The sequence below is a fragment of the Juglans regia genome, chromosome 7, assembly GCF_001411555.2.
Source record: "Juglans regia cultivar Chandler chromosome 7, Walnut 2.0, whole genome shotgun sequence".
In the NCBI taxonomy this organism is placed as follows: domain Eukaryota; kingdom Viridiplantae; phylum Streptophyta; class Magnoliopsida; order Fagales; family Juglandaceae; genus Juglans; species Juglans regia.
In genome coordinates, this window is record NC_049907.1 from 18,795,925 (window position 1) to 18,822,394 (window position 26,470).

A 26,470-nucleotide genomic window follows, 5' to 3' on the forward strand; every position below is an offset into this window, starting at 1 on the left:
GAGCAATAGTACGAATCTCTGTTCCAAGCACATTCTAATTGGTATTAACATATTTATGATATATGAACTATGGATCTATTACAAGGTTTCCACTAAATTAGATTAGAACATTATGTTGAACTGTCGAGCATAGGCTTTTTCAATGAGATTAACGTAAGTCCACTAGCTATGCATGTCAATTCAATATTTGGAGTAATATCTTAATATTCATTAGCTAAAATACATCTAACGGTTAATTTCTTGCCGTTTATTTTGCTTAGTGATGCAAATCCAAATTGATAAGGGGTATCTAGATCCAGATTCTACGTTGATTGCGTTGAAGTACTACCTTAAGAAGATGAATCTTATGTACAAATATGGAAGGAAAAATTTAATATCTTCCTTGGAAAATGGTAGTATTAGTTATTTTTCATCAAATCATATATTTATGATCATTTGTCTTATTATTAAATATCTAGTTTCAAATTTTGGAAGTGATTCTGATTTTGATTTCGGCCAAATGTTTGGTAGGGTTATTGTTTATTTATGTATTTATTTTTCATTATGTGGACAAATCTTCATAATTTCGAATTTTACTATTAATCAATAATTTTTAGAGTTTTCTCTATGTTTTTTGGCGAATCTCTTATCTTATCTCTGTTGATCATCTATTGAAAATTGTAAGGCCCAAGCCATGGCCCAGACCCAAACACCTTCAGGTGTAGACTCCAGAAAACAACAGCGCAGTGGGTAAGTTTCTTTTTCTTTCACTTATAACTTTTCCCCACCCGACGGTTTTTCCTCTTTCTTCCTCTCTTCAATCTTTTTTTTCTTTATGTTTTTACAGCCGAAATCCTTTCACCGTTCCCCATCTTCCCACAATTTTTACAAGTTCTTTTCATTTTTTCCTCACATCCGATGTAACACCTAGGTCCAGCACCAAGTTGTTTTCTATTTTTTTTTTTTTTTTTTGGGTTTATACGGATGAAAAGCTCACTTGAGATTAGCAAGCATTCTTTTGAAACCCCTTCGTGCACAAATTTTATTTGTGACGAATGTCGAATATATTTTCTCTCGGCTTACTAATTAGGTTAGAATCATTAAATATTTATTTGATTAGGTAAAATCCTTTTATGGGTAGAAAATTGGTGGGACAAATTAGTTTATTTTAGAGGTTGAATCGAGAGCCCAAAAATTTGGAAAAAAGCCCAATCAACGCTCAAAACCCAAGCCCATGAAGCCATGAACCAGTTTCCACGTCAGGCACGTTCGATGTTTGATGCCATGCACATCTCTCATGCACGGTTACCCTCGTTTTTTTTTTCATCTAGGGTTTTTTTTTTCCATCAACTCTATAAATACATGTTTTTCTCTCCATCAAAAGAAGTTGTTGCAGCCTAATTTTTTTTTAGTGAATCACCTCCTTCATGTAACTGCCATTTTCTTCCTACTTCACGCCTCTTTCCACCATAGAAATAGCCCTAAACCACATCTGCACCTCCACAAGCTATCAGTCCACTCACCATTGATCCATACTCTGCCACAGCAACCCACGCATAGCTGCCTCTCCACACTGCCGTCCAAAACTACACTGTCCTCCACCCCGCACCGTGCACTTATGCAGTGCACCACCCATGACCAACAGAGGTTGAACTCCACCACAAGCATTTAGATCGCATGACAAGAGACCAACCCACCGAGAGCCACTCCAAGAAAGCCCAATCTTGCGTATGTCCACCACATGGAACCAACCTGCCCAAACCTCACAACTACCATCGAATGGTAATTCCATTGCCAAGCTATTCCACCCCGCAACCCACACGACAAGCCCCCTTGCACAATGGAAGACACTGCTTCACTACCACAGAAGGACCTCTGTCTTTGCTCCCTGAAATTGAGTAGTCTTGACTCAACCAACCCACTGCACTTAATCCACCGCCAACTTCGTTTGCCTCAGTCGTAAAAGACGACACTACCGCCGCTCCCAACCACCTTGTCTCCGTTTCGTCGCTGCCCTCATGGTGAGTCCCTCACACACAACCCATTCACTCTCCCTCATCTCTCTCTCGCTCTCTCAGTCTCCATTCGCTCTCCCTCATCTCTCTCTCTCTCTCTCTCTCTCTCTCTCTAACAGTGTTATTTCACATCACCGACCAAGTAGTATCGCCCCAATCCGTTGTCGCGAGCTTCCCTCTGGTGAGCAAGGAGCCACCTCACGTCTCCCTTCCCTCTCGGTAAGCTTTCAAAATAGGAAAGTATTTCACACGTAAAGCCCTTACGTAGAAAGAAGAATAAATTTTGAGAAGATATTATAGTTTTGCCCTTTTAGTTGTAAGCCATCCAAACCATATTGTGTTAACGTGTAGTTTCAGTTGGGCAAGTTTTATATGGTGGGCTTGGCTTACCTATTGGGTTTGTTGCTATTTGGAATTAGGTTAAGTGATTAGTAAGCAGATACCAATGAATTTGAAAAGTGACGATATTTTAGGGTTATGATAATTTTAGAAGTTTAAGATAATAGGTTCTTTTAGCATTTCAAGTTTAAATATTGAGATACGTGTTTGTTCGAAAATTTATGAAAATTACATGATTATTTTATAGGTGATGATTTATAGTTGTTCGGCAATTTTGAGGAAATTTTCTGAAAAGCTAAGAAGTCTAGGTAAGCCTGGTTCTTATGCTAGACGTTGGGTAAAATAAAATGAGCTGAGGTCCTTCTTTGAAAATATGCATGTTTTGTTATGAAAAGAAATCTGAAACAATTTCAGTTATTTGTTTTGCATTACTCATGAAATTCTGTATAAGAATAAAGTATTTTCTGACATGACTGGTGTAGACATGAGCTTATCTTTGGGATTCTGTTATTGAACTGAGAAAAAATGAGCGAATATGAAAATTTGATAAACTTTGCATGTAATGTGATGATGTTCTAAATCTGTTTTGAAAAATGTGAAATGATCTGAATTTCGGTACTCTATTTTGATATGATGTGGCATAAGTAAAACATTTGGCATGACTTTCTGATTGCGATCTGACTCTGATTTTGATTCTGATATGGTGATTTTGATTCTGTTCTGCTTGATATGTGGTCTTATCACGGGATATAATAGTGTCTGCTGGCTCTGTCACAGGATACAATAGTGACCTTTAGCTTTGTCACGGGATATAATAAAAACCTCTGGCTCTGTCATGGGATATAATAGTGACCTCTGGCCCTACCACAGGATATAATAATGCTATTTGCTCTGAGTGTAATCGCTTTGATAACATGTTGATTTATGTTCTGCTTGGCTTTCCGTAGAATGCACAACCCTACCATGGGGGTTAAACATGACCTCTGTTATGATATGATTCTCTGATATGATATGATAAGATGAAGATGTTTAGTCACATTGTGCCAAAAGAGTCTTTGATTTATGAAAAATTGGTTTCTAAATATGAAATGTTTGAAATATCATTCTGATCTTCTGATAATATGTATTTTTGAAATTTGCACATTCAAACTAAAATATTTTATTTTTGCATTCTAAACTCTGTGAAAATGCTCATATTTACTTACTAGCATATGTTCTCTTCTTATTGAGTTATTGATAACTCACCCCTTATCTCCATAACATTTTTTAGATATTTTTATGGTTCAACTGGAGAACAAGAATAGAAAGTATTGGAAAAGTTTGATGAACATAGATGAATGAGTGCTAAGGGTATAAGTATTTTGGAGGATCATATTTAGTAATTTTATCTCTGGTGGTTATTTTGGTACGTCAAGTTATGAATAATTTGAGTCTTTGTGGAGATGTTATTTATTTTTTTGAGGTTTTTGTTTAGTATTTCTGTGGAGGGACACGGATTTGTGGATCGAACAATTAAGTTAAGTATTTGTGGAGTTTCTGTTTATTTATTATTGATTATTGGAGATGTTATTGAGTAATAGGAGCTAACTCTCCGGACCTCCAGGAACGAGGCGTTACAATTAGTATCAAAGATAGGTTTGAGGTTCTGCATACTATAATATATGAGATTTTGGATATTGTGGGTTTAGGATGTAACTTCTGATTTGAGGTGTAGAAATACTAGGACTAAGAGATGATAAATTTTGTATTTATGGTTTTAGAATCTGACAGGCTTTTGGGAATATGTTCTAGGAAATTTGGGGTCTTAAAGTTTGTGAATTTTAAGAACTGATCTTCATGACATTTAAGGTTTTAGATCCATTATGCTTATTTGATGGAATGTAGAAAATGATTTTGATAAGATTTAAGGTTTAGATTTTATAGGTGTAAATAAGCTTGATTAAAAGCCAGGTTTGAAGTTTTGTAGACTCTGATATATGAGGTCTTGAAGTTATGGACTTTAGGAAATAATTTATTGAATTGGGGTTTAGAATTATGTGGACTTCAAGAAATAGATTACCGATCTGTGATATATAGATTAATTGGTAGTTATATTTTACGTGCAGTTATGATTTTATTATTTTCTTCCTTTGAAACGTTTAGCCAAGGATGAGTCTTCCAGGATGGCTACTCGATGTCGTGTTCAAAATCTTGGGGGCTTGAATGTAGGAAATCAAGAGGATGGATGCACCATAGAGTAGTTCAATCAGATGCAGCCTCCCACTTTTGATGGTCGTGGCGACCCGACCTTAGCGGAGGACTGGATCCAGGATATTAAGAAGATACTTTGTGTCTTGAATTGTACTGAAAAATATAAAGTATTGTACTCTATCTTCAAGCTAACTGATGAAGCTAAACGATGGTGGATATCAGAGAGAGCAATCAGGGAAGTTGATGGGAGGGGAGTGGTTAGCTAGCCCCACTTCAAGCAGATTTTCTTTGACCGTTTATTTCCAAGATCAATTAGGGACGCTAGGGCAAAGGATTTTGCCGACTTAGTGCAGGGTACTATGACGGTGCACCAGTATGCAGTTAGATTTGTTGAACTATCACATTTTACCTCATATCTAATACTGGATGAGGCGAAGAAGACCCAAAAACTTAAGGAGGGAATAAATAAACAGATATATGAGCGAGTCGTGGCCTTCTAGATCCAGAATTTCTCAGAGTTAGTAGATAAGGCCACAATACTCGAGTGAAGCCTCAAGAGAAGTGCTGAACTTTGAAATCAAAGGAAGAGGTCGACACCATTAGAGTTCCCCTCTAGCAAGAATCGAGAACCATGGAAGAGGAGGTTTGTAGAAAACAACTCGAACCAAAGACAATTTCAAGATAGTCAAAGAAATAACCCTTGCAACTCATGCAATATGGTATACTTTGGAAAATGCAGAAGGGAAACCGGACGATGTTTTCGATGTGGTAAGCATAGCCACCTTGTCAAAGATTGTCCAAGGCAATCAAATGCGAGTGTGAACCCCAACCCGCCCTAGAGGATTAAATCAGCAACACAAGGCAAGAATCAACACAATACAGTGTAGGCCCAAGTTCAACACGATACATGTACTAGTCTACTCCTTTCTCTTTGTAGGCAATTGCTTTATTTGGCTTGGGGTTAGCCATTCTTGTACATTAATGAAATTTTTCCAAGTTTCACAATTTAGAAGAGCGAGGAGTGGATTGCAGACATTGTGCTCGTTAAAAAAAAAAAGAAAAAAAGAAAAAAAAATGGAGGTATCAGTAGGTTTTTAACTCCATTAGTGAAGGTTATATTTTTTCACGATCAAAATCCCGGAATGTAAGAAGAAGGAAACTTTGTACATGAATGTACAACAAGAGGATTATGAGATTTCTTTTTTTTTTTAAAAAAAAAAAACACTGGGGGAAGTTATTGGAAAGCTAGAGTGTTGGAATATTAAGTTTGACGTAATTATAAAGGATTAAAATGAGCGTGGATTGGAATATGATGGTTAAGTATGTAGATGTGGCTTGAGGTATTATTAAATTTTGAGGATGAAATTTTTTTAAGGGGGAGGATGTAACACCTAGGTCCAGCACCCAGTTATTTTCTAAATTTTCTCTTTTTGGGTTTATACGGATGAAAAACTCACTTGAGATTAGCAAGCATTTTTTTGAAACCCCCTTCAAGCCCAAATTGTATTTGTGACAGATGTCGAATATATTTTCTTTTGGCTTACTAATTAGGTTAGAATCATTAAATATTTTTTTGACTAGGTGAAATCCTTTTATGGGCAGAAAATTGGTGGGACAAGTTAGTTTATTTTAGAGGTTGAATTGGGAGCCCAAAACTCTGAAAAAAATGCCCAATCAACGCTGAAAACCCAAGCCCATGAAGCTAGGAACCAGTTTCCACGTCAGGCATGTTCGATGTTTGATGACATGCACGTCTCTAATGCATGGTTACCCACCTTTTTGTTCTCATCTAGGGTTTTCTTTTTCCAATCAACTCTATAAATACATGTTTTTCTCTCTAGCAAAAGAAGTTGCCGCAGCCTATTATTTTTTCAGTGAATCACCTCCTTCATGTAACTGTCATTTTCTTCCTACTTCACGCCTCTTTCCACCATAAAAATAGCCCTAAACCGCATCTACACCTCCACAAGCTATTAGTCCACTCACTGTTGACCCATACATTGCCACAGCAACCCACGCATAGTTGCCTCTCCACATTGCCTTCCAAAACTACACCATCCTCCACCCCACATTGTGCACTTTTGCAATGCACCACCCATTGCTAGCAGAGGTCGAACTCCACCACGAGCACTCAGATTGCACGGCAAGAGACCCACCCATCGAGAGCCACTCCACGAAAAACCAATCCCGTGTATGTTCACAGCACGGAATCACCCTGCCCGAACCTCACAACCACCACCGAAGGGCAATTCCACTGCCAAGCTCTTCCATGCCGCAACCCACACGACATGCCCCCCTGCACGACAGAAGACTCTGCTTCACCACCACCAAAGGACCTCTATCTTTGCTCCCCGAAACAAAGCAATCTTGACTCAACCAACCCACTGCCCACACCGTTTGCCTCAGCCGTAAAAGAAGACACTGTCGCCGCTCCCAGCCACCTTGTCTCTGTTTCATCACTGCCTTCACGGTGAGTCCCTCACACGCTGCTCTCTTTCTCTCGCTCTCTCACTCTCTGTTCGCTCTCTCTCATCTCTCTCTCTTAGTGTTATTTCACGTTGTTGACCACCCAGTACCACCCCAATCCGTTGTCACGAGCTTCCCTCTGGTGAGCAAGGATCTGCCACATTTCTGCCTTCCCTCTCGATAAGCTTTCAAAATAGGAAATTATTTCACACATAAAGCCCTTATGTAGAAAGAAGAATAAATTTTGAGATGATATTACGGTTTTGCCTTTTAGTTGTAAGCCATCCAAACCATATTGTGTTAACGTGTAGTTTCGGTTGGGCTTGTTTTATATGGTGGGCTTGGCTTACGTGCTGGGCTTGAGGTTATTTGGAATTAGGTTAAGTGATTAGTAAGCGGATACCATTGAATTTGAAAAGTGACGATATTTTAGGGTTATGATAATTTTAGAAGTTTAAGAAAATAGGATATTTTAGCATTTCAGGTTTAAATATTAAGATACGTGTTTGATCGGAAATTTACGAAAATTATGTGATTATTTTATAAGTGATGATTTATAGTTGTTTGGCAATTTTGAGAAAAATTTATGAAAAGCTAATAAGTCCAGGTAAGTGGGGTTCCTATACTAGATTTTGCATAAAATGAAATGAACTGAGGTCCCTCTTTGAAAAGATGCATGTTTTGTTATGAAAAGAAATTTGAAACGACTTTAGTTATTTGTTTGGCGTTACTCATGAAATTATGTATAAAAATAAAGTATTTTCTGGCATGACTGGTGTAGACATGAGCTTATCTTTGCCATTCTGTTATTGAACTGAGAAAAAATGAACGAATATGAAAATTTGATGAACTTTGCATGTGACATGATAAACTTTGCATGTGACGTGATGACCTCTTTCCAGCATTCTGTAATAGTGACTTCTGGCCCTGTCATGGGATATAATAGTGATCTCTAGCCCTGTCACGGGATATAATAGTGACCTTTGGCCTTGTCACGGGATATAATAGTGACATCTGGCAATACCGTGAGATATAATAGTGGTCTCTGTTCTAACTGCAATTGTTTTGATAATATGGTGATTTATATTCTGCTTGGCTTTCCGCAGAATGCACAACCCTACTACGGGGGTTAAACATGGCTTTTGTTTTGATATAATGCTTTGATAAGATATGATAAGATGAAGATGTTCAGTCACGTCATGCCAAAAGAGTCTTTGAATATGAAAAATTAGTTTCTGAATATGAAATGCTTGAAATATCGCTCTAATTTTCTGATAATATGTATTTTTGAGATTTGCATATTGAAACTAAAATGTTTGTTTCTGCATTTTAATCTATGTGAAAATGCTCATGTTTACATACTAGCATATGTTGTCTTCTTATTGAGCTGTTGATAACTCATCCCTTATCTCCATAACATTTTTCAGATATTTTTATGGTTCAGCTGGAGAACAAGAGCATGAAGTATTGGAAAAGTCTTATAATCACAGATGAATGAGTGGTAAGGGTACAAGCATTTTGGAGGATCATATTTAGTAGTTTTATCTCTAGCAGTTATTTTGGTACATCAAGTTATGAATAATTTGAGTCTTTGTCGAGGTGGTATTTATTTTATTGAGGTTTTTGTTTAGTATTTCTGTGGAAGGATACGGATTTTTGGATCGAATAAATAACTTGAGTATTTGTCGAGTTTCTGTTCATTTATTATTGATTATTGGAGATGTTCTTAAGTAATAGGAGCTAACTCTCCGGACCTCCGGGAACGGGGTGTTACATCCAGATCTCCCCATCAAAATGACACTCCCTCTCACCTTCTCTCTCTCATTCTCTTACAATTTTGGTGTGGTTTTGATGCTACAAATTTTTGGTATTGTTCTAAGTTTTGGTAGCCGAGAACCCTCACGCCGGTAAGCATCTCAAGTCCTATCTTTATAAATTTTCAAATCCCTCTCTCTCAGTCTTATTCTCTATTTTTCAGTTGGGTTTATTGCGCAATTGTTGTGGGTGCCATAGCAGCAATTTCTGTTTTTCATCAGGGTAAGTTCTACCGCACGGCTTGGGTTACCTTGTTATACATAGAACCCATATATAATTTATGATTGACGCCACTACGTTGTATCACAAGGCATTGAAATAAAACTAGGACAACGTCCTCTAGTCATCAAACTTCATTGATTTCAATGCACAGAAATTCATTAAGATAATTAGAGTGTCAGTAATAGTTTTGTGTTATTATTTACATGGTTTTATATTGGTACCACTGGAAGATCGTTTTTGACGTTGTAGAAGTTTGGGTTGTACACTGGCTGCGAGATGTGACATTAGACCATTTTGAATTTATGTTTATGTTGTTGGGTTGACGTATGGGCTGTTGCTGGTTTAAGTGTGGATTGTTTCATATTTTTTAGGCGGTTGTTGGCTATTTTAATTGCTTTTGGAGTTTGTAATTGTGTTTGGGTGGATAGAAATGATTGTTTAATTTGTTTTTGTGTGACCCTTTTTTGAGTGGTGAAGCTTGGCTGGAGGAACTATTATGCTTGTTGTATAGGTTGGCGTAAGTAGCTGTTTGGGCTGTGTCTATTGTTGGAAATGGAGTTATTTGGTTGGACATGAAGGGTGATGAATTTATTACTAATTATTGGCTTGTATTAATAGTCGGGTAATTGCTGGATGACTTAGCAGCGGCTGTTTCAATTGCTCGTGACATATAGGAAGTGATTATTGTAGTACTATGTATTGGTTTTGAAGTGCTTGATAAGTCATTTTTGTGATATGTTAAATGAATCGATATGTTGGGAGTAAGGGTCGGCTTTGTTAAATGTTGAGTATGGCGGGTGTTGGACTGATTGAGTCTAAGTGTCGGAAGTTTTGTAAAAGGTTTGGTGTTAAATTAAGTCTTGTACGAGCCGCTTTATGATTGGTTTTGTTGGGCTGGTTATAAACTTAACTGTTGAGAGGCTTATCTTCTTTTATTTCTTAAAGATTATAAGTTTTGGTTAATGAAGTTTATGTACCAGCTTGGTCTTAACTTATGCATAAATATTATAATATAGATTATCGAGACCCTGCTAGATTACAGTTCAAGAACATAAAGAATACACTACAAGAGTCAGGTAAGCGGAGTTCCAATGCTAGATTTGCATAAAAATGAAAAATGAACTAAGGGTGCATGCTATTTTAAAAAAAAAAATGTGAAAAACAACCACCGTATATGTTTTGCATTCACTTATGAAATTTGTATGAAAGAGAAAAATATTTTTTGACATGAAATATGTAGACATGAGGAATATTTGACATATTTTTGAAATATGCAAAAAAGTGAATATGAAATTTGAGAATTTTTGTACACGTGATATGAAAATGTTTTGCATCTGTTTTTTATTATATGAAAATGATATGAATATGTTCAACACGTGGTTTGATATGATAGGCATCTGAAAAACCTTTGGCATGACTTATCTGCTTTTATTCTAATTCTGATTCTGGTTCTGATATGATGATATTGTTTCACGTGATATGGTTGGTACCAACATGGTATGATATGATATGAGTGCACCCACTTGTGAAACAAAGTTGTCTTTTATTTGTTCTTCCTATGTGCACACTCGGGACTCCGAGAATGAATAATGGAAAGTTTCACAATATGATATTGCCTGGTTTGGCCATCAGGGATAGCACAACCCTACCACGGAGTTTAATTAACATGGTATATGATATGATACGATACGATATGATAAGAAGAAGATGTTCAGTTATGTTATGCCAAAGCGTTTTCTTAATATGAGTACTTGGTTTTTGAAATATGAAAAGGATTGATATGTTGCTCTGATCTGTTGTTAATAAGTTTTGAGATCTGCATATGAAAATAAAATATTTTTGTTTTCTGCATTCCGAACTCTCTAAAAGGGCTCATGTTGTACATATTAGTATATGTGTTTTACTTACTGAGTTGTTGATAACTCACCCCTTTATCTTCAAAATATTTTCAGATGATGTGGAGGCTTCAGCTGAGAACCAAGAATTGAAAATGTGAGCAAGGCTAAGCTGAGGAAAGGGTGTTGAGTACCTTAGGGTAGTACTATTAACAGAAAGATATCTAGTGTTTATTAGATATGTTTATGTATTTGGTTTAGTAAGACTTGCATATTTATTAGTTTATTTTGTTGAAATGATTGAGACATTGTGGACCCCTTAGTTTATGTGATTATTGTAGTGATGACTTTGTGGAGATTAATATGTATCTATTTGAAAAATATGAGTTTCTTTACTGTTTTTGAAATCTTTGAAGATTTTAGATATGTTGCAAGACATGTTTATAAGTGACAGGTAATAATTCTCCCATCCATCTAGGTACGGGGTATTACAAAAATAGCCATAAGAATTAATCTAAATTCTGTCCGGTTTCACTTAGATAATTGGCCGGCCTGTGGTGTTTTAATGTGGCTAAATAGTTTCCATTTTACATAGTGGAAATGATTTTTTATCTCTCTCTTCTAGCTATAGGAGAACAACTTAACTAAATGGAAATATTAGGCCATTCCTTTTGTGGGGAAAAGTTGTACTAGAATTGACTTGGACTTTTACTCTGCTAAAAAGAAAAAGTGAAAATTCTACTTTTGTATTAATCTTGCTTTATATTGGGATCAGTGTTATTAGATTGTGTATTAATTTTTTGTGGTCACAATTTTTAAATAAATGATTTCAATCTAATAACTCAATCAAAAGAATGCATGTAGTGAATTAATAAAGACCTAATTATTAGTACTATTGAATGGGTAATGCCAAAGATAATTATTGAAACTGTAAAATCCATATTTCGTTTGATTTTAGAATTTTTCAATATACTTCTATCGCAGAGTTCTTAAATGTTTAGCTTTTGCACTTGGAAAGATGATCGAATATATATTGAACCATTTGAAAGGTAGAGATAATGCCATTCCACGTTGTTAATTACCTCTATTTTGGACTGAAAGGAAGCAGAAAAAAAGGCCTAACTGTTTTAGTATGATATTGGAGCAAAAACCAAAAAATCACAAAAGATGGAAAGCAAAACATGTGAAAGAAGAAAGATAAAAGACCCTTTGTCGTATAGACCAGATCAGGGTGGCCAAATCAGGCCGCCAACCACCACTATAAGTCTATATTATAAAAGTCATGCGATATATATTCATCCAAGGGAAAATTCTACAAGCTAGTTAGCTAGCTATTTAAAAGAAATTTTATCATTATACATTCAATTACTGGTTGTTTCGATATTTAGGGTTGACCCAAAGTTTGACTTCCATGACTATCCCCCATCTGTTTAGGCCAGTGCTAATAATTCTCATGCAATACGAAGAATCAAGCATGTGTATATAGTAGTGATCTAGTATATGTATCTCAAACAAATGACCTGGTGAGGATCCACATGGCCCATTTAATTTCTAAAATCCTATTAATTAAACTCGACATTATATTACAATAACTAAGAGAACAATAAGATTAAGACAGTACTACATGAAAGATAGTACTACATGAAAACCTAATGAATAATAGAAAATACAGTCTGTGTAATTGCAAGTCCAAGCAATGAGATAGCTGCCACAACTGAAAGCAAAGCCCAAGGACTATTGAAATAATCGTGCCTTAATTTTGCCTTCCATTCATTCCAGACAAACTCGCAATGCTTGTTCATTTCAATGGAAGTTTTATCATAAATGGAGTTGCGGGATGACAAGGTGACATGGCGACCAAGCTTGTTAACCATGTTGGAAGCACATTCATCATTACCCAAATAATTTTCAATAATTCCTTTTCGACGAAGTAATTCAACATCCTTTGGAGAGTCAATGAGATCATCCAACATGAGTATATAGTCGGAGACGTACTTCGAATCACTATATGGTCTATATTGCTCATATGCAATTAGATTTCGCATGAAAGTCTCGGTTTCATCTTCTATAGTCAAAGGCGAAATTTCTAGTACCCCATTGCTAAACTTTATGGCAAACATGTTATTTTTCTTTCCCTTCTTGAATTTGACTCCAGCCTCTTTAAGCTCTGTCGCATTAGGCTTTGGCGAGTTTATCATATTTTTTATATCCCTAAATTTCTTTGCCTTCTTGAATTCGATTCCAGCATCTTTAAACTCTTTGCCGTGAGGAATTGAGTCCCAGTTTTCAATCTTGTTCAGACAAGGAAGGCACATAAATTTCTCTACCACCTTGATTAATAAGGCTCCACAAAGCTTTGATTTGCCATATTCATTCCTATTTGGAGCAAGTACACCCACAACTTTCTCTGCCTTCTCAAATTCAACTCCGGCCTCGTGAAATGCCGCGCCATCAGGTATAAACTCCCAAAGAATACTCTCTATATATTTATCTTTAAATGTCTGTGCCATCTTCCATTGGACTTCAGCTTGGCGAAGCTCCGTTCCCCAGGGTATTGTGTCCCAGTCCTCATTGCTCTCTTGACCATCTTCCATTGTTACATGTAAAGGACTTACAACTCTATATATCAAGCCAAATAAATGCTTAAATATCTCTCCCATCTTGAATATGACTACAACCTCTTGAAGTTTTGTGGCACGATGTAGTTCCATATCAAGTATTGAAACCCTGATCATTGTATGTATCAGATCAAGTAGATGCTCAAATTCTGCATTCATGAATTTTTTTTCAACCACTAGACGATCATGTACCATATTTGCGAGTCGAGGAGTGATAGCTTTATGCGTCCAAAAAAGTTTAAGTGGCTTTATGGCTGAATGAAAACCTGATCTCTTGACTTCCCATCCTTGAAATGGTAACAAATAAGAGAAAAAACAAATGGCATGATCACCAAAGTCACCACTTTGCTCAATAGCGACGATGTGTTCTCCCGAATGTCTAGATGGGTTCTCACTCATCTCAAACAATTTAGTAAGAACAAAGTATGGAAGTTGATTTTCAAATAACATTAGATCACGAGCTATTTCAGGAAGCATCCAGCTCATTTGGAAGATTGGATTATACTCATCCCTTAGATTCCACATTTTATACATTCGGAAAAGCTCAATGATGAAACACCCATCAAGCAGCATCATTTCTACAAACTGATTTGGTTCAAGGGGAATGCGTTCGGCATAGCAATTTCGGGCTCTTACTTCCAAAGCTCTTAAGGCATTGATGTAATCTTCCAGACTGAGTTCAATTCTCCTATCAAGCATTTGCTTCAGATGTCGCAGTTTATGCTCTTCCATAAGCCCTTGGCCAACCATTTGATGGTCGTTGTAAGGACCGATGGCAAGTAACATGGGTTTGTAAGCATTCTCATTTACCTTAAGTAATTGCTTATGCACTTTAAATATGCGAGGCTGGTCTTCATGAGCATTAATTGTAGTCAAGCCACGTAGCTTTATCTCAATAGCTGCCTTAATACAAGTGGTAGGATCATCTTCAGCCATTATTCTGTAGAGAATTAGTATAAGTCTCTGTTCCTAATACAAAGCATACAAATTCTCACTAATATTAACAAACTTTTGATAAAAATGTATATAGAAGCCATTTTTTTAAAAAACAAATTTACTTCCTTTATTGATGAAACAAAGACAAATTAATCAGTTATTACAATATCTTTCATTTTGTATATCACTAAGTATCTCTATTGGACCATCCTCTATCCACACCCTCTCACCCAACAAAGTAAGTGCTAGTTTTGCTAACTTAAGAGCTATGTTATTAGCTTCTCTATACACAAATATAACTTTCCAATTTAATCTTCCTGCCATCAACAACCTTACATCTTCAATGATGTTCCCATACGCTGCTCATATCTCTTCTTCACTATTAGTTGCTTTCAATACGAGCTGGGAGTCTCCCTCTAGAACAACATTTGAGAGATAAAGTTCAGCACATAAAATCCCTACTCTTCTTAAAGTGAAAGCTTCAGTAATTATTGGTTTCTTTATATGATCCACACTAGAGCTCAAACATGCCAACATCTCACCTTCAAAATCTCTAATGACTACCCCAATGCCCACCTTTATGAGCTGGACATCCATTGCAACATCCCAGTTGGTTTTTACTGTCAATTCAGATGGCTTTTCCCACTTCATCATTCTTCTATCTATGCTCCCAGTCATCTGTATATTTTGTTGGCAGTTCTAAGCTATGATGAACTCACTTGATCCAGACTTAGCAGCTTTTAGAACATTTCTCGGGCCTTCAAACTTTTTATCAAATAGCCATGAATTTATTCTCAGTCAGATCCTCCTCATGATACAAGCTATCCTCTCCATCTCTTCCACTTATAGCTTTGAGTACAGTCTCTTCCATAGTTCCACAAAACCTTGATCTAAGATGCTCTACTTTTGCACAAGACTTCTAGTTTCTACCCAGACATCCAAGGCTGTTGGACAACTCCAGAGAACATGCATAATTGTTTCAGTTTCCATCTCACATATTGGGCACAAGCTTGAATCTGTGACCTTTCTCTTAATCAGATTTTGCTTTGTAGGGAATAGGTCATGACCGGCCTTCCATATGAAGTGTTTCACAACCCATTGAATCTTCCTGTCATCTTGCTTATCTCCCCAGTAGAATCTTGCCATAAGGGAAGTAATTTCCTTACAAAGCTTTCTTGGTAGTCTAAAGACACTCATGCCAAAGGTGGGAATTGCATGTACAACAGCTTTGAGCAAAACTTCCTTTCCTACTTACGATAGGAATGTGTTTTTCTAGCTGCAGATCTTAGACCATACCCTCTCCCTTAGATTTCTGAATGTGTTGTATTTGGACCTACTTACCATGTATGGTAGGCCAAGGTATCTTTCACAGTCTCCACATACAGAAACTCCTACTAATCTCTTTATCTATAATCTGGTTGACACTTTAGTATTTGAGTTGAAGAATATGATAGTCTTTTGCAAGTTCAAACATTGGCCTGAGGCTTCTTCATACGTCTTCAACAGACCTTGTATTTGCTACCATTCAGTCATCTTTGCTCTTCCAAAAATTACACAATCATCAGCAATGGGTAAGTGACTTACTCTAGTACCCCCTCTAGATACAACTACTCCTCTTATAACCCCTCTCCTCTCGACTAAATTAATCAAAGCGCTAAGGCCTTCTACAAGTAGGATAAATAGATAAAGGGAAATAGGATCCCCTTGTCTAGTCCCTCTTGTTGGTTTAATAACCGACCCGTTAATCCAACACGAACACAATATAAAATTAGCAGGTTTGAGTTTGATGTAAACAAGTTTGGGTCAAAACGGATTGACCAGTTAAGATGCAATTCATTAACAGGTCACTAATGAATCAACCCACTTAATCCATTAGTGACTCATTTAGACCCCTTAAAGTTTTTACTCAAAATTATAATTATATCATTTTTAACGTAAAAACAATAATACCCTAACACTACTTTGTATTTCCTAACTCTTTATTTTTCTCAATTCTTAGTTGAGTCAGTTCTCAAGAGTCACGACCGCCTTCCACACTTCCTCTGGACTGTAATTTCGGTATTTTTATTGTTTGGATTGTAATTTTAGACTTATGTAGTTAGTTTTATATTTTTGGAATATATTTTGATTTTAAATTTTTTGTGAAATTATGTTAATTAGGTCAAATGGATTATTTGGGTCAATTCAACTAATTTACATAAATAGGTTGCAATGGGTCATGTCGTGTCGATATATTTTTAATTAATTCATAACGGGTCAAAACAGGTGGTGTCGTGTCAACCCATTAAGTTTAACAAGTCGTGTTTGGATTGACCAATATTGTATAATATACACAACTTGACGTGACACGAACATGACCCATTAACACCATTTGCCACCCCTGGCTTACTTGGCTTTCCATTAACTAAAACCTAGTATGTCACTATGGACACACACTTCATTACCAGAGGGATCTATTTTTCCCAAACCCCAGTTTCCTCATCACAGCCTTCAAGTACTGCCACTTTATCCTGTTATAGGCCTTTGACATTTCCAGCCTAAGGGCCATGCTTCCATTCCTTTCTTTTTGTCTCGTTTTCATCGTGTGCAGAGTTTCATATGCAATCATAACATTATCTATTATGAATATTATAGCTATGAGTGCACTTTGGTAGCTAGAGATAATGAGATGTAGCACTTTCTTCAACCTATTACCAAGTACTTTTGATACTAGTTCATATAAGACATTACATTAAATGATAGGCCTGAATTCACTAGCAATAGATGGATTAGAAACCTTAGTTATTAAAGCTATATAAGTGTAGTTTACATAGCTTTCCAAACTCCCTTCCTCATTTAAAAAACTTAAAATGGCTTTATATACCCCCTCCCCCACAATACTCCAATAAGCTTTATAAACTAAAGTAATCATAGAATGCTCCCTCTATCTCTTCTTGTCTGTCACTAATCTACCCTGAGAATCTTTTATACCCGTAATTTGATTCTTCCTTCTTCTTTGACTTGCACAAGAGTGAAAACTTTCCATTTTTGCATGTAAAGGACTTACAACTCTATATATCAAGCCAAATAAATGCTTAAATATCTCTCCAACTTAAATGACTTCAACCGCTTGAAGTTTTGTGGCACGATGTAGTTCCATATCAAGTACTGAAAGCCTAATAATTGTATGTATCAGATCAAGTAGATGCTTAAAATTTGCATTCTTGAATTTGTCTCCAACCTGTAGTTGCTCATATACTATTTTTGCAAGTGGGTGAGTGATAGCTTTATGCTGGCAACAAAGTAGATGCTTAGTATCATTGATTGAATAAGAACTTGCTCCATTGAAATTCCATTGAAATGGTAATGAGCCGACGCCGGAGAAAAAACGAAGGGCAAGATCAACAAATCGTCTAATCTGGACACTTTGATGTATGGAGGTTGAGCTTCCAGGACAAGTAATTTCCTTGTTATGCTCAATCTCGATGGTGTGTTCTCCTAAATGTTTAGATTGGTTGGGAAGTGGTGTTTGGCTACTCTCAATCATCAAGAACAATTTAGTTAGAACGAAGAATGGAAGTTGATTTTCAAATAACAGTAGATTGCGAGCTATTTTAGTATACTCATCCAATCCAGTTGGAAGATTGGATCGTGTTGATCCCTTGGACTTGACCACTCCCACTTGCGGAACAACTCAATGATAAAACAACCATCAAGTAGCATCATTTCTACAAACTCATCTTTAGTCTAGCTAATGCATTTTGCATAGTATTACGAGCACTTTCTTCTGGCTCTCTCAAGGCTATGATTTATTCTTTCACACTACAATCATTTCTCCTTTCACACATTTGCTTCAGATACTACAATTTATGCTCTTCCATAAGCCCCTTGGCAACCTTGCCATGCTTGCAAGGATTGATGGCAAGCAGCACGGGTTTCAAAGCCTTCATATTTACCTTAAATAACTGCTTATGCACTTTAAATATGAAACGCTCTTCAGCATTAATTGGTGTCAAGCCATCTAGCTTTTTGTCAATAGCTTTAATATGAGCTGTAATACCCTGCTCCTTCCTTCTTACGTACGCTTCTCTCTTTCTGACGTACGTTCCCTCTTTATGACGTAAGCAAATCCCGAAGGCAGAGATTATGTTAATTGTCTGCCCTTTCCATCTAGCGATTGCGAGACTCGTTAGGCATGCCGAACCCCAATGGCGTGTTTCAAAAAGATATTATGTGATTTCTATGGCACGTCTAGTGTTTTAAATGTACTGGAAATAACTATGTGAGGTTTTTCCAATATTATTGAATTAAGTTTAATTTTAAATACGACAATTATAATATTCTTGAAGAGCTCCAAAAATATTATAGTTGTCAGAAATCATTTTAATATTATTATTAAAATGATTTGAACTATTTAAAATATTATGAGATTTAAATTATGTTGAAAGCTTTAATTAATTAAATGGTTTCAATCCTTTTAAATATATTAAATAAGACTTCATCATTTATTAATGATGAAGAATATTATTTTATAAACTAAAGTTAGTTTAAATAATATTCTACCTTAATTCATCTAACTGCTTTTAATTAAGTTAATATTTACGTATTTTCAAATCAATATTTTAATCTCTCACCGTTAGATCGTTTTAAGGATCCCAAGGCGAAGGGACTGGGTTAAATACCTAGACCCCCTTCCTTCTCCCTCACTTTTACCTCAGCTCTCTCTCTCTCTCCTCCCTCAGCTCACGCATACAACGTACGTTGTTCCTCCCTTGCGACCGATGCTCCACTGCCCAGCCCAGCGCCGCCATGCGCCAGTGAGCCTCACCTCCGCCACCACTGGCACCACCTCCCTCCGGCAAGCCTCCCCAGCCCGATCTCTCTCTCTCTCTTTCCGCTGGCCGTGCACAGTCCAAACGGGCTTAGTGCTTACTGCGCCACCGTGCGCTGTCCTTTGGTGCCACCACTCCCACGGCAGCCTCTCCTCCCACCAGCCATCATCCTCCACCAAAGCTGGCCTCCACCTTGCCGCCTTCCCTCTCCCCTCCTTGCACCGTCGTATGCGGCCACCCACGGCCACTAAGCACTGCCATGAACTTCCCCTTCCCTCCTCCTTCCTCCTCCATGTGACCCATGGCAAGTAGCCCCCTCCTCCATCTCACAATTTCTCCCTCTCTCACGCACGGGTTTCCCACCCTCCACAGCCATGCGCCGCCACCCACGGCGTGTAACCACCATCTTCAGCCTCCTCAAGCCACCATCGATCCATCCCAACCACCCACGACCCCAATTTGCCACCCATGCATGCACATTCTCTCTCACTCTCCCACGGTTTCTCCTCCACCTTGTGGCCAGATATGCGGCCATGAGTCACTATACCACCACCTCCGAGCCTCCACGACTCTACCAGCAACTCCCTTAGCCGAAACCTAAATCCAAACCACCACTTTGTGTGGTGGGTAACCACTGCACGTGATGGACAGTCACTGCGCATGGCTGACCACCACTGTACATGGCTAGATTCGCCATGTTACGCTCCTTGCCACCATCACAAGGCCTTCACGAGCCCTTCCAAGGCCACACTTAGCTATCCAAATGCCTAAATAGTCAACGTATGTGGGTTAGCCACCACGTACGACCCTTCTGGCATCATCGACTGTGATGATCGGCGAGCAACGCACGGGTTATCCCGTCGATGGTATAACCCTCTATCCCTCGTTAATTATGTTAGATGTTAATTAGTTGATTAGATTGTGGACTGTGCTGTTAGTATTGTGGAGTTCACTATATTGTGATGTGCCGTGTAGTGAAGTGTTGGGCGTTCTGTGTAGTGAAGTGTTGGGCATTCTGTGCAGTGAAGTGTTGGGCTTATCTGTGTAGTGCACTGTAAAGTGTGGAGCGTAGATGGAATTGTGTTGTGCAGTGTTGTGGACTGTGATGTGTAGTGTGGTTGTGGAGTATGTGTTGTATTGGTAATGTGTCATGTGGAATGGGAGGAGTACACGTGGAGTGTGCTCTGTGTGGAGTGATGTGTGTGAAGGTGAAAAGGGAGTACACGAGGAGTGTACTCCATGTGGTAGAGTGATACACCATATGGCGAGTATGCTATAATAGTGATGTGGTGTAGTGCATGTGAATGGAGTACAAATGAAGTGTACTCCATGTGGTGGAGTAGGGGTGACAATATGTGACACGACCCGTTAACCCAATACAAATACAACACGATAAAAGCGGGTTAGGGCTTAGCCTTAATGGGTTCGGGTCAAAATGGGTTGTCCCGTTAAGACACAATTGCTTAACGGGTCACTAACGGGTCAACCCGTTATAACCCATTAAGAATATTAAATTTACCTTTATACCCTTAGACCTAAATGACAATGAGGACGCTCCACTTCCTTCTTCAAGTTCTAAATTTGTTTAAATCTGTATTTTTAATTTTTTATTATATTTGAGATTGTAACATTAATATATTTACATTGTATGTTTTGTTTATTATATTTGAAATGTAATTTTAATAATGAATATTATTATAAATTGTGTGGATCATATTTGTTTAGATTGTAATTTTAGACTTGTAGTTAGTTTTTCATTTTTTATAGATATTATTTATATTTAAATATTTATATAAAATCAATTAAGTCAAATGGGTCGTGTCGTGTCGTATCGTATCGTGTCTGTTCAACCCATTAACGTAAACGGGTTGAAACAGAATGGGTCGTGTCGTGTCGCATTGTGTCAATTTATTTCTTATTCATTAATGGGTCATAACGAGTCGTGTCATGTCAACCCGTTATCTTACCATGTCGTGTTCAGGTTTGAAATTTTGACACGAAATCCTTAACGGGTCGTGTTCGTGTCGACCCATTAAGTGTAATGTACATACCTTGACACGACATGAACACGACCAGTTAACACGATTTGACGCCCCCATGGTGGAGTCATGAACTATATGGCGAGTATGTCAAAATTGTGATGTGGCGTAGAGTGTGTGAAGAGAGTACATGCAGAGTATACTCCATGTGGTGGAGTGATGCATCTGCTATAATGGTGATGTGGCGTAGTGCATGTGAATGGAGTACACATGAAGTGTACTCCATGTGGTGGAGTGATGCACCATATGGCAAGTATGCTATAATGATGATGTGGCGTAGAGTGTGTGAAGGGATTACACGTGAAGTGTACTCCACGTGGTGGAGTGATGCATCATATGGCGAGTATGTCATAGTCGTGATGTGGTGTAGTCTGTGTGAAGGGAGTATACGTGGAGTGTACTCCATGTGGTGGAGTGATGCACCATATGGCGAGTATGTCATAATGGTGATGTGGCGTAGAGTGTGTGAAGGGAGTACACGTGAAGTGTACTCCAAGAGGTGGAGTGATGCACCATATGGCGGGTATGTCATAGTGGTGATGTGGCGTAGTCTGTGTAAAAGGAGTATACCATGTGGTGGAGTGATGCACCATATGGCGGGTATGCCATAATGGGGATGTGGTGTAGTGCATGTGAAGGGAGTACACGCGGAGTGTACTCCATGTAGTAGAGTGATACACCATATGGCGGGTACGCCATAATGGTGTGTGGTGTAGTGCATGTGAAGAGAGTACAAGTGAAGTGTACTCCATGTAGTGGAACAATGCACCATGTGGCATATATGCCATAATGGTGATGGGTCATAGTGTGTGAAAATGGAGTATACATGGAGTGTACTCCACGAGGCAGTGACACTCCGTGTGGCGTGTCGCAGAGAAAAGGATGGTGGTGTAATTGACGGGTGTGGAATGTGATGAATAGTATCAGGAACTGTGGAACAGTGTCCCGAAATAGTTATGGCGTAGCCTGTAGTCTGAAGTGACAAGTGTCACCGTGATGGACTTATGGCTAGGAGTATGCGTGAAGTAGCAGAGTAAGTGTAAGAGTACGCAGCGGAAGCATGACTGGGCAACGTCACGAAGTGACGTGGTTACTAACAGTCATGGTTATGATGTGTAAGGAGTTAGTGTAGAAATAATGTAGCAAGATCGTGACGAGATGTCACGATGTGATAGGAGTACGTGAGGAACCGTACTCATGATGAGTTAAGGGTTGATGTAAGAATGACGTAGTGGGATGTCAGGTGACGTGACAAGGTCATAGTGTAACTTGGGTATAGTCTTGAGCTCTATGACATGACATAAGGCGTGAATGTGAATGGAGTTTTGTCGTGTCAAGTGTTGGGATGAACTGTCAAAAGGGATGGATAAAGACCTGAGTCATGCTAGCCGGGTTACAAGAAGGTTGATATCAGAGTATGACCCTTGCCCCTACGAGTAGGTGATCAATATGTCATATGTTGATCTTAGGTGATAAAGGGGTAAGGTACATGTGTAATCTGGTTAGACACATGTGCCAGACGGATTCACCATCTGTAATGGGTAATCTGTCATGAGCACAGTTACACAGTGCTTAAGCCTCAGAGTTGGCTTAGAGCAGTGTGGCTTCTATGGATGGGAATGAGGATTTAGTGTGGGCTAAGGAGTATGAAGGTAGTGACGGGTGTATTGTTAGGATTGGGATGCGTGATTCCATCGATCAGAATCATACATCGAATATGGTTAGTAAGAAGAGTAAGACTAAGGTCTTAGTGTCTTAATCCTAAGGTGAATCATGAGTTCACTTTAGTGGATGAGCACACCAGGCAAGACCTTGAGTTGGAAGATGTGGTGACCGTAATGGTCCCCGAAGGGTTTAAAATAGTAAAGGGCACGTAAGTGCACGAGATAGAAGGAGAGTGTTCTAAGTAAAGCATAGTTTTATTTCTAGTTTAAGTTGATTATGCATTAGATAGAGAATGATGTTAAGGTTATGCGTATGCATGTAGGTTGTCATCTGACACGCACATGAATAGACTGCATGATATGCAAGTAGCATGGAGTCCAGGTAAGTGCTACGCTCATATTCTTCTAGAGTCTTTCTAAAATATATAAAGAAACGAAAAGAAACGTTTTTCCTCCCGATGCTTTACGAAAAGACACGAAAGGCATTTTACAAAAGAAAATGCTAAGTGTTCAAAGGTATACGTATGTACGGCCCTCCTTAGCAGCCTCTTTTTACACAATGAAAGTATTAATTGTACGCATGTGAATGGATGACTATACGCTGTATCTATTATATGTATTTTCTAAGAAAATCCACGAACTGCACGAAAGACATGAAGACGGAAGCTTGTATGGATCCTACGAACCGAGGCTTTCATGCGTGCCATTAGGTGATGCTCATGGATGCCGTGAAAGACAACGTTTAAGGTGACGCTTATGGATGCCATGAAAGCCGATGTTTAAGTTCATGTATGTTTTAAAATGACGTTTTTCACGAATGAACTGTTAAACTTTTCATGAACTGAAAAAGGAAAGACGTTTTCGGGCTTACGCCCCAAACAATGTTTTCTCACGAAAAGAAATATTTTCTCATGAAAGGACTGCTAAATGAAAGAAAGAACTGAATGAAAGCTCCAGCTCTTTAGAGCTGGCATGAACGAATGAATGAAAGCATGAAATGTATAAAGACACGTAACAGCCACATGAATGAATTAAAGGGTACCAATGAAAGGGCAGATTGCATTACAGGGTAAGTAGTACTGGAAGTGCATCCAATACTACCCCTACGAAAGGGATTCCCAACCCGTGGCTACGGGCAGAGTCCGGGTCCAAAGGAAGACCGCTAACCCCAACACACGGGGCGTAACAGTGTGTAGTGGCCTATGAAAGTGATAAGAAAGAATGTATGAACGCATGTATGCACGTACGCACGAACTTTTAAGAAATAAAGGCACTGACGGGGGAAAAGTTTTACAAAAAGAAAGTCTCTTTTTAAAGGAAAATCCCGTCTAGTGATGTTTTCAAATGAACACATTTATGTAAAAATGCACTGCATTCTTACAGAAATGAAGGCTCTGACGGGGGATACGTTTTAATAAAAGAAAGTCAATTTTTCAAAGGAAAACCCCGTCTAGTGAAGTTTTCGTATGCACGTATGCACGCACGTATAGTATGTATGAATGATGAATGAATGAATGAAAATCTATGTTGTTATATTTTAACTGTATGAAGTAATGCTTACGAGTCATCGACTCATTTTAGTTTTTATGCATGTCTCTCCCTCTCACAGGAACTGAGTAAAAAGGACGGACACGACCCATGGAGAAGAGCACGGAAGTTTAGGCACGAGTTTTAATCGTACGAGAGACCTTTTATTGTAAGATTAATGGTTTTTGCCGTAAATTTCTTTTATTCTAAAAGCACATTTTACGATATAAACTAGAGTCTTGCACCCTGAGTATGCATGTAAAAAGTTTTAAATCGAACAGTAAATTCCCGTCGTCCTTTATAAAAACATTTTATAAAAAGTCACACTACAAGGATGAGCGTTACATGAGCAGATAGATCTCTATCCATTATTTTGTAGAGAAATAGTGTGAGATCTGTTCCAAGTATTTGCATACAAATTTCACTAATTTTTGTACGAATTTCACAAGTCTTCAAATTTGTCAACAGTTGTGATTTAGAGATGTGTTGGTGGAGTCGGATTCTAGTGTTGTGGTGGGTTGGTTTATCACAGGGACGTGTAAATATTAGTATATGTGGGATTTTTGGGAGGAAGCTCAAACTATTATTTTTTCTCAAAATGTTCATTTTAAACATGTGTTTAGGAAAGCTAATGTGGTAGCTAATAATTTATCAAAACATGGGGTGAGTACTGGCGTGACTTGGGGTTTTGTTGGAGAGGAGTTTGGTTTTACCCTATGTTAGGTGTTAGGAGCCTTTGGATGGTTGCTGGGATTTTTTTTGGGGGACTTTCATTGATGTAACTATGGTAATTCTTCTGCCTGAGTGAGGGTTTTTTAATAATATGTGGAGGTTCGGTCCTCCTTTTAATATATATATATATATATACAAGTCTCCATTAAAAAATATCATGACGTCTGTAAGACAAACCTTTCCACTAATATAATATAATCAATCAGGTGCTTAAGGTAGAAATCATCCATCCATTTATCTCGTTTTTTCTTCCGCTCCATTTATTTTGCTAATTATGCAATACATGAATAGGCGAGTGATATTTTTAGTACTGTGGCTTAGGTTCCATTTTTCATGAGGGAATTATATATTATTTATCTTTCTATTCTGGCTTTCAAAATGGAAAAATTAGGCTTTCATTAGGCTTTGCAGATCAACAGGAAAAACTGGCCAAATGCTTTAGTATGTTAGGAAGAAAATCACAAAAGAAAGCAGAAAAGAAGAAAGGTTAATTAACAAGCGAAGGGCAATGGACATCAACAGCAATCGCCTGCTGCAAATTGCTTCTCCTGCTTTCTGTAAAAGGAAAATTTGTAAAAAGGCTCGAGATTAGAGTTTCCGATGTGCAGATAACTATATGTATATGTATATTTATATATATACGGAAGGCGGCTCGACATAAAATAACTCTAATCCGACACAGGCGGCCCGACATAAAATAACGCACAGAAATTGCTACTTGTAGATTAAGATGAAATAAATTGAGATAAAAATTTAAATTTAAATAAAATATTAATTTTTAATAATATTATTATTTTTATTATTTAAAAAATTTTTATTTAGACGAGACGTGACGTGATTTCGTTATCCAAGTTTACAGACCGAGCATTAATAATTCATAGATTTTTAGCTATCGTACGTGAGGCGAGAATTGACAGTAATAGCAGTCTCGTTGAATTAGTTAGAATTAAAAAATTATTTTAATAAATATAAGAGGTATTTAATTTTTAAATATTTTATTTATATAAATTTTTATATTAAAATAATTATTTTTTTATTATATAATAATAAAATAATATAAGATAAATTTAATTTTAATTATTCACATTAAATTTTCATATTAGATTATACATTTATTCATTATATAATAATAAATAATTAATAATTTTAAAAATATTTAATGTTTTTAATTATTAATTTATTTAATTTTATTATATTTTATTATTCTACTTATTATATGTTAATTAATAATTATGTTTTTATTAAATTAATATATCACTAAGTCAAATTAATATATTAATTG

General features: G+C 37.4%; 1 protein-coding gene across 1 annotated transcript; it reads right to left on the reverse strand.

Moving 5' to 3' along the window:
* Positions 1 to 12,452: 12,452 nt before the first annotated feature.
* LOC108979673 (UPF0481 protein At3g47200-like) lies at positions 12,453 to 14,415 on the reverse strand. The gene has a single exon (XM_035691441.1). It carries the CDS (start codon positions 14,413 to 14,415, stop codon positions 12,511 to 12,513), a length of 1,905 nt encoding a protein of 634 aa, XP_035547334.1. The 3' UTR covers positions 12,453 to 12,510.
* Positions 14,416 to 26,470: the final 12,055 nt, after the last annotated feature.

Bases quoted from the DNA above. Each gene is read 5' to 3' on its own strand.
- LOC108979673 (XM_035691441.1), bottom strand. From the start codon at position 14,415: ATGGCTGAAGATGATCCTACCACTTGTATTAAGGCAGCTATTGAGATA.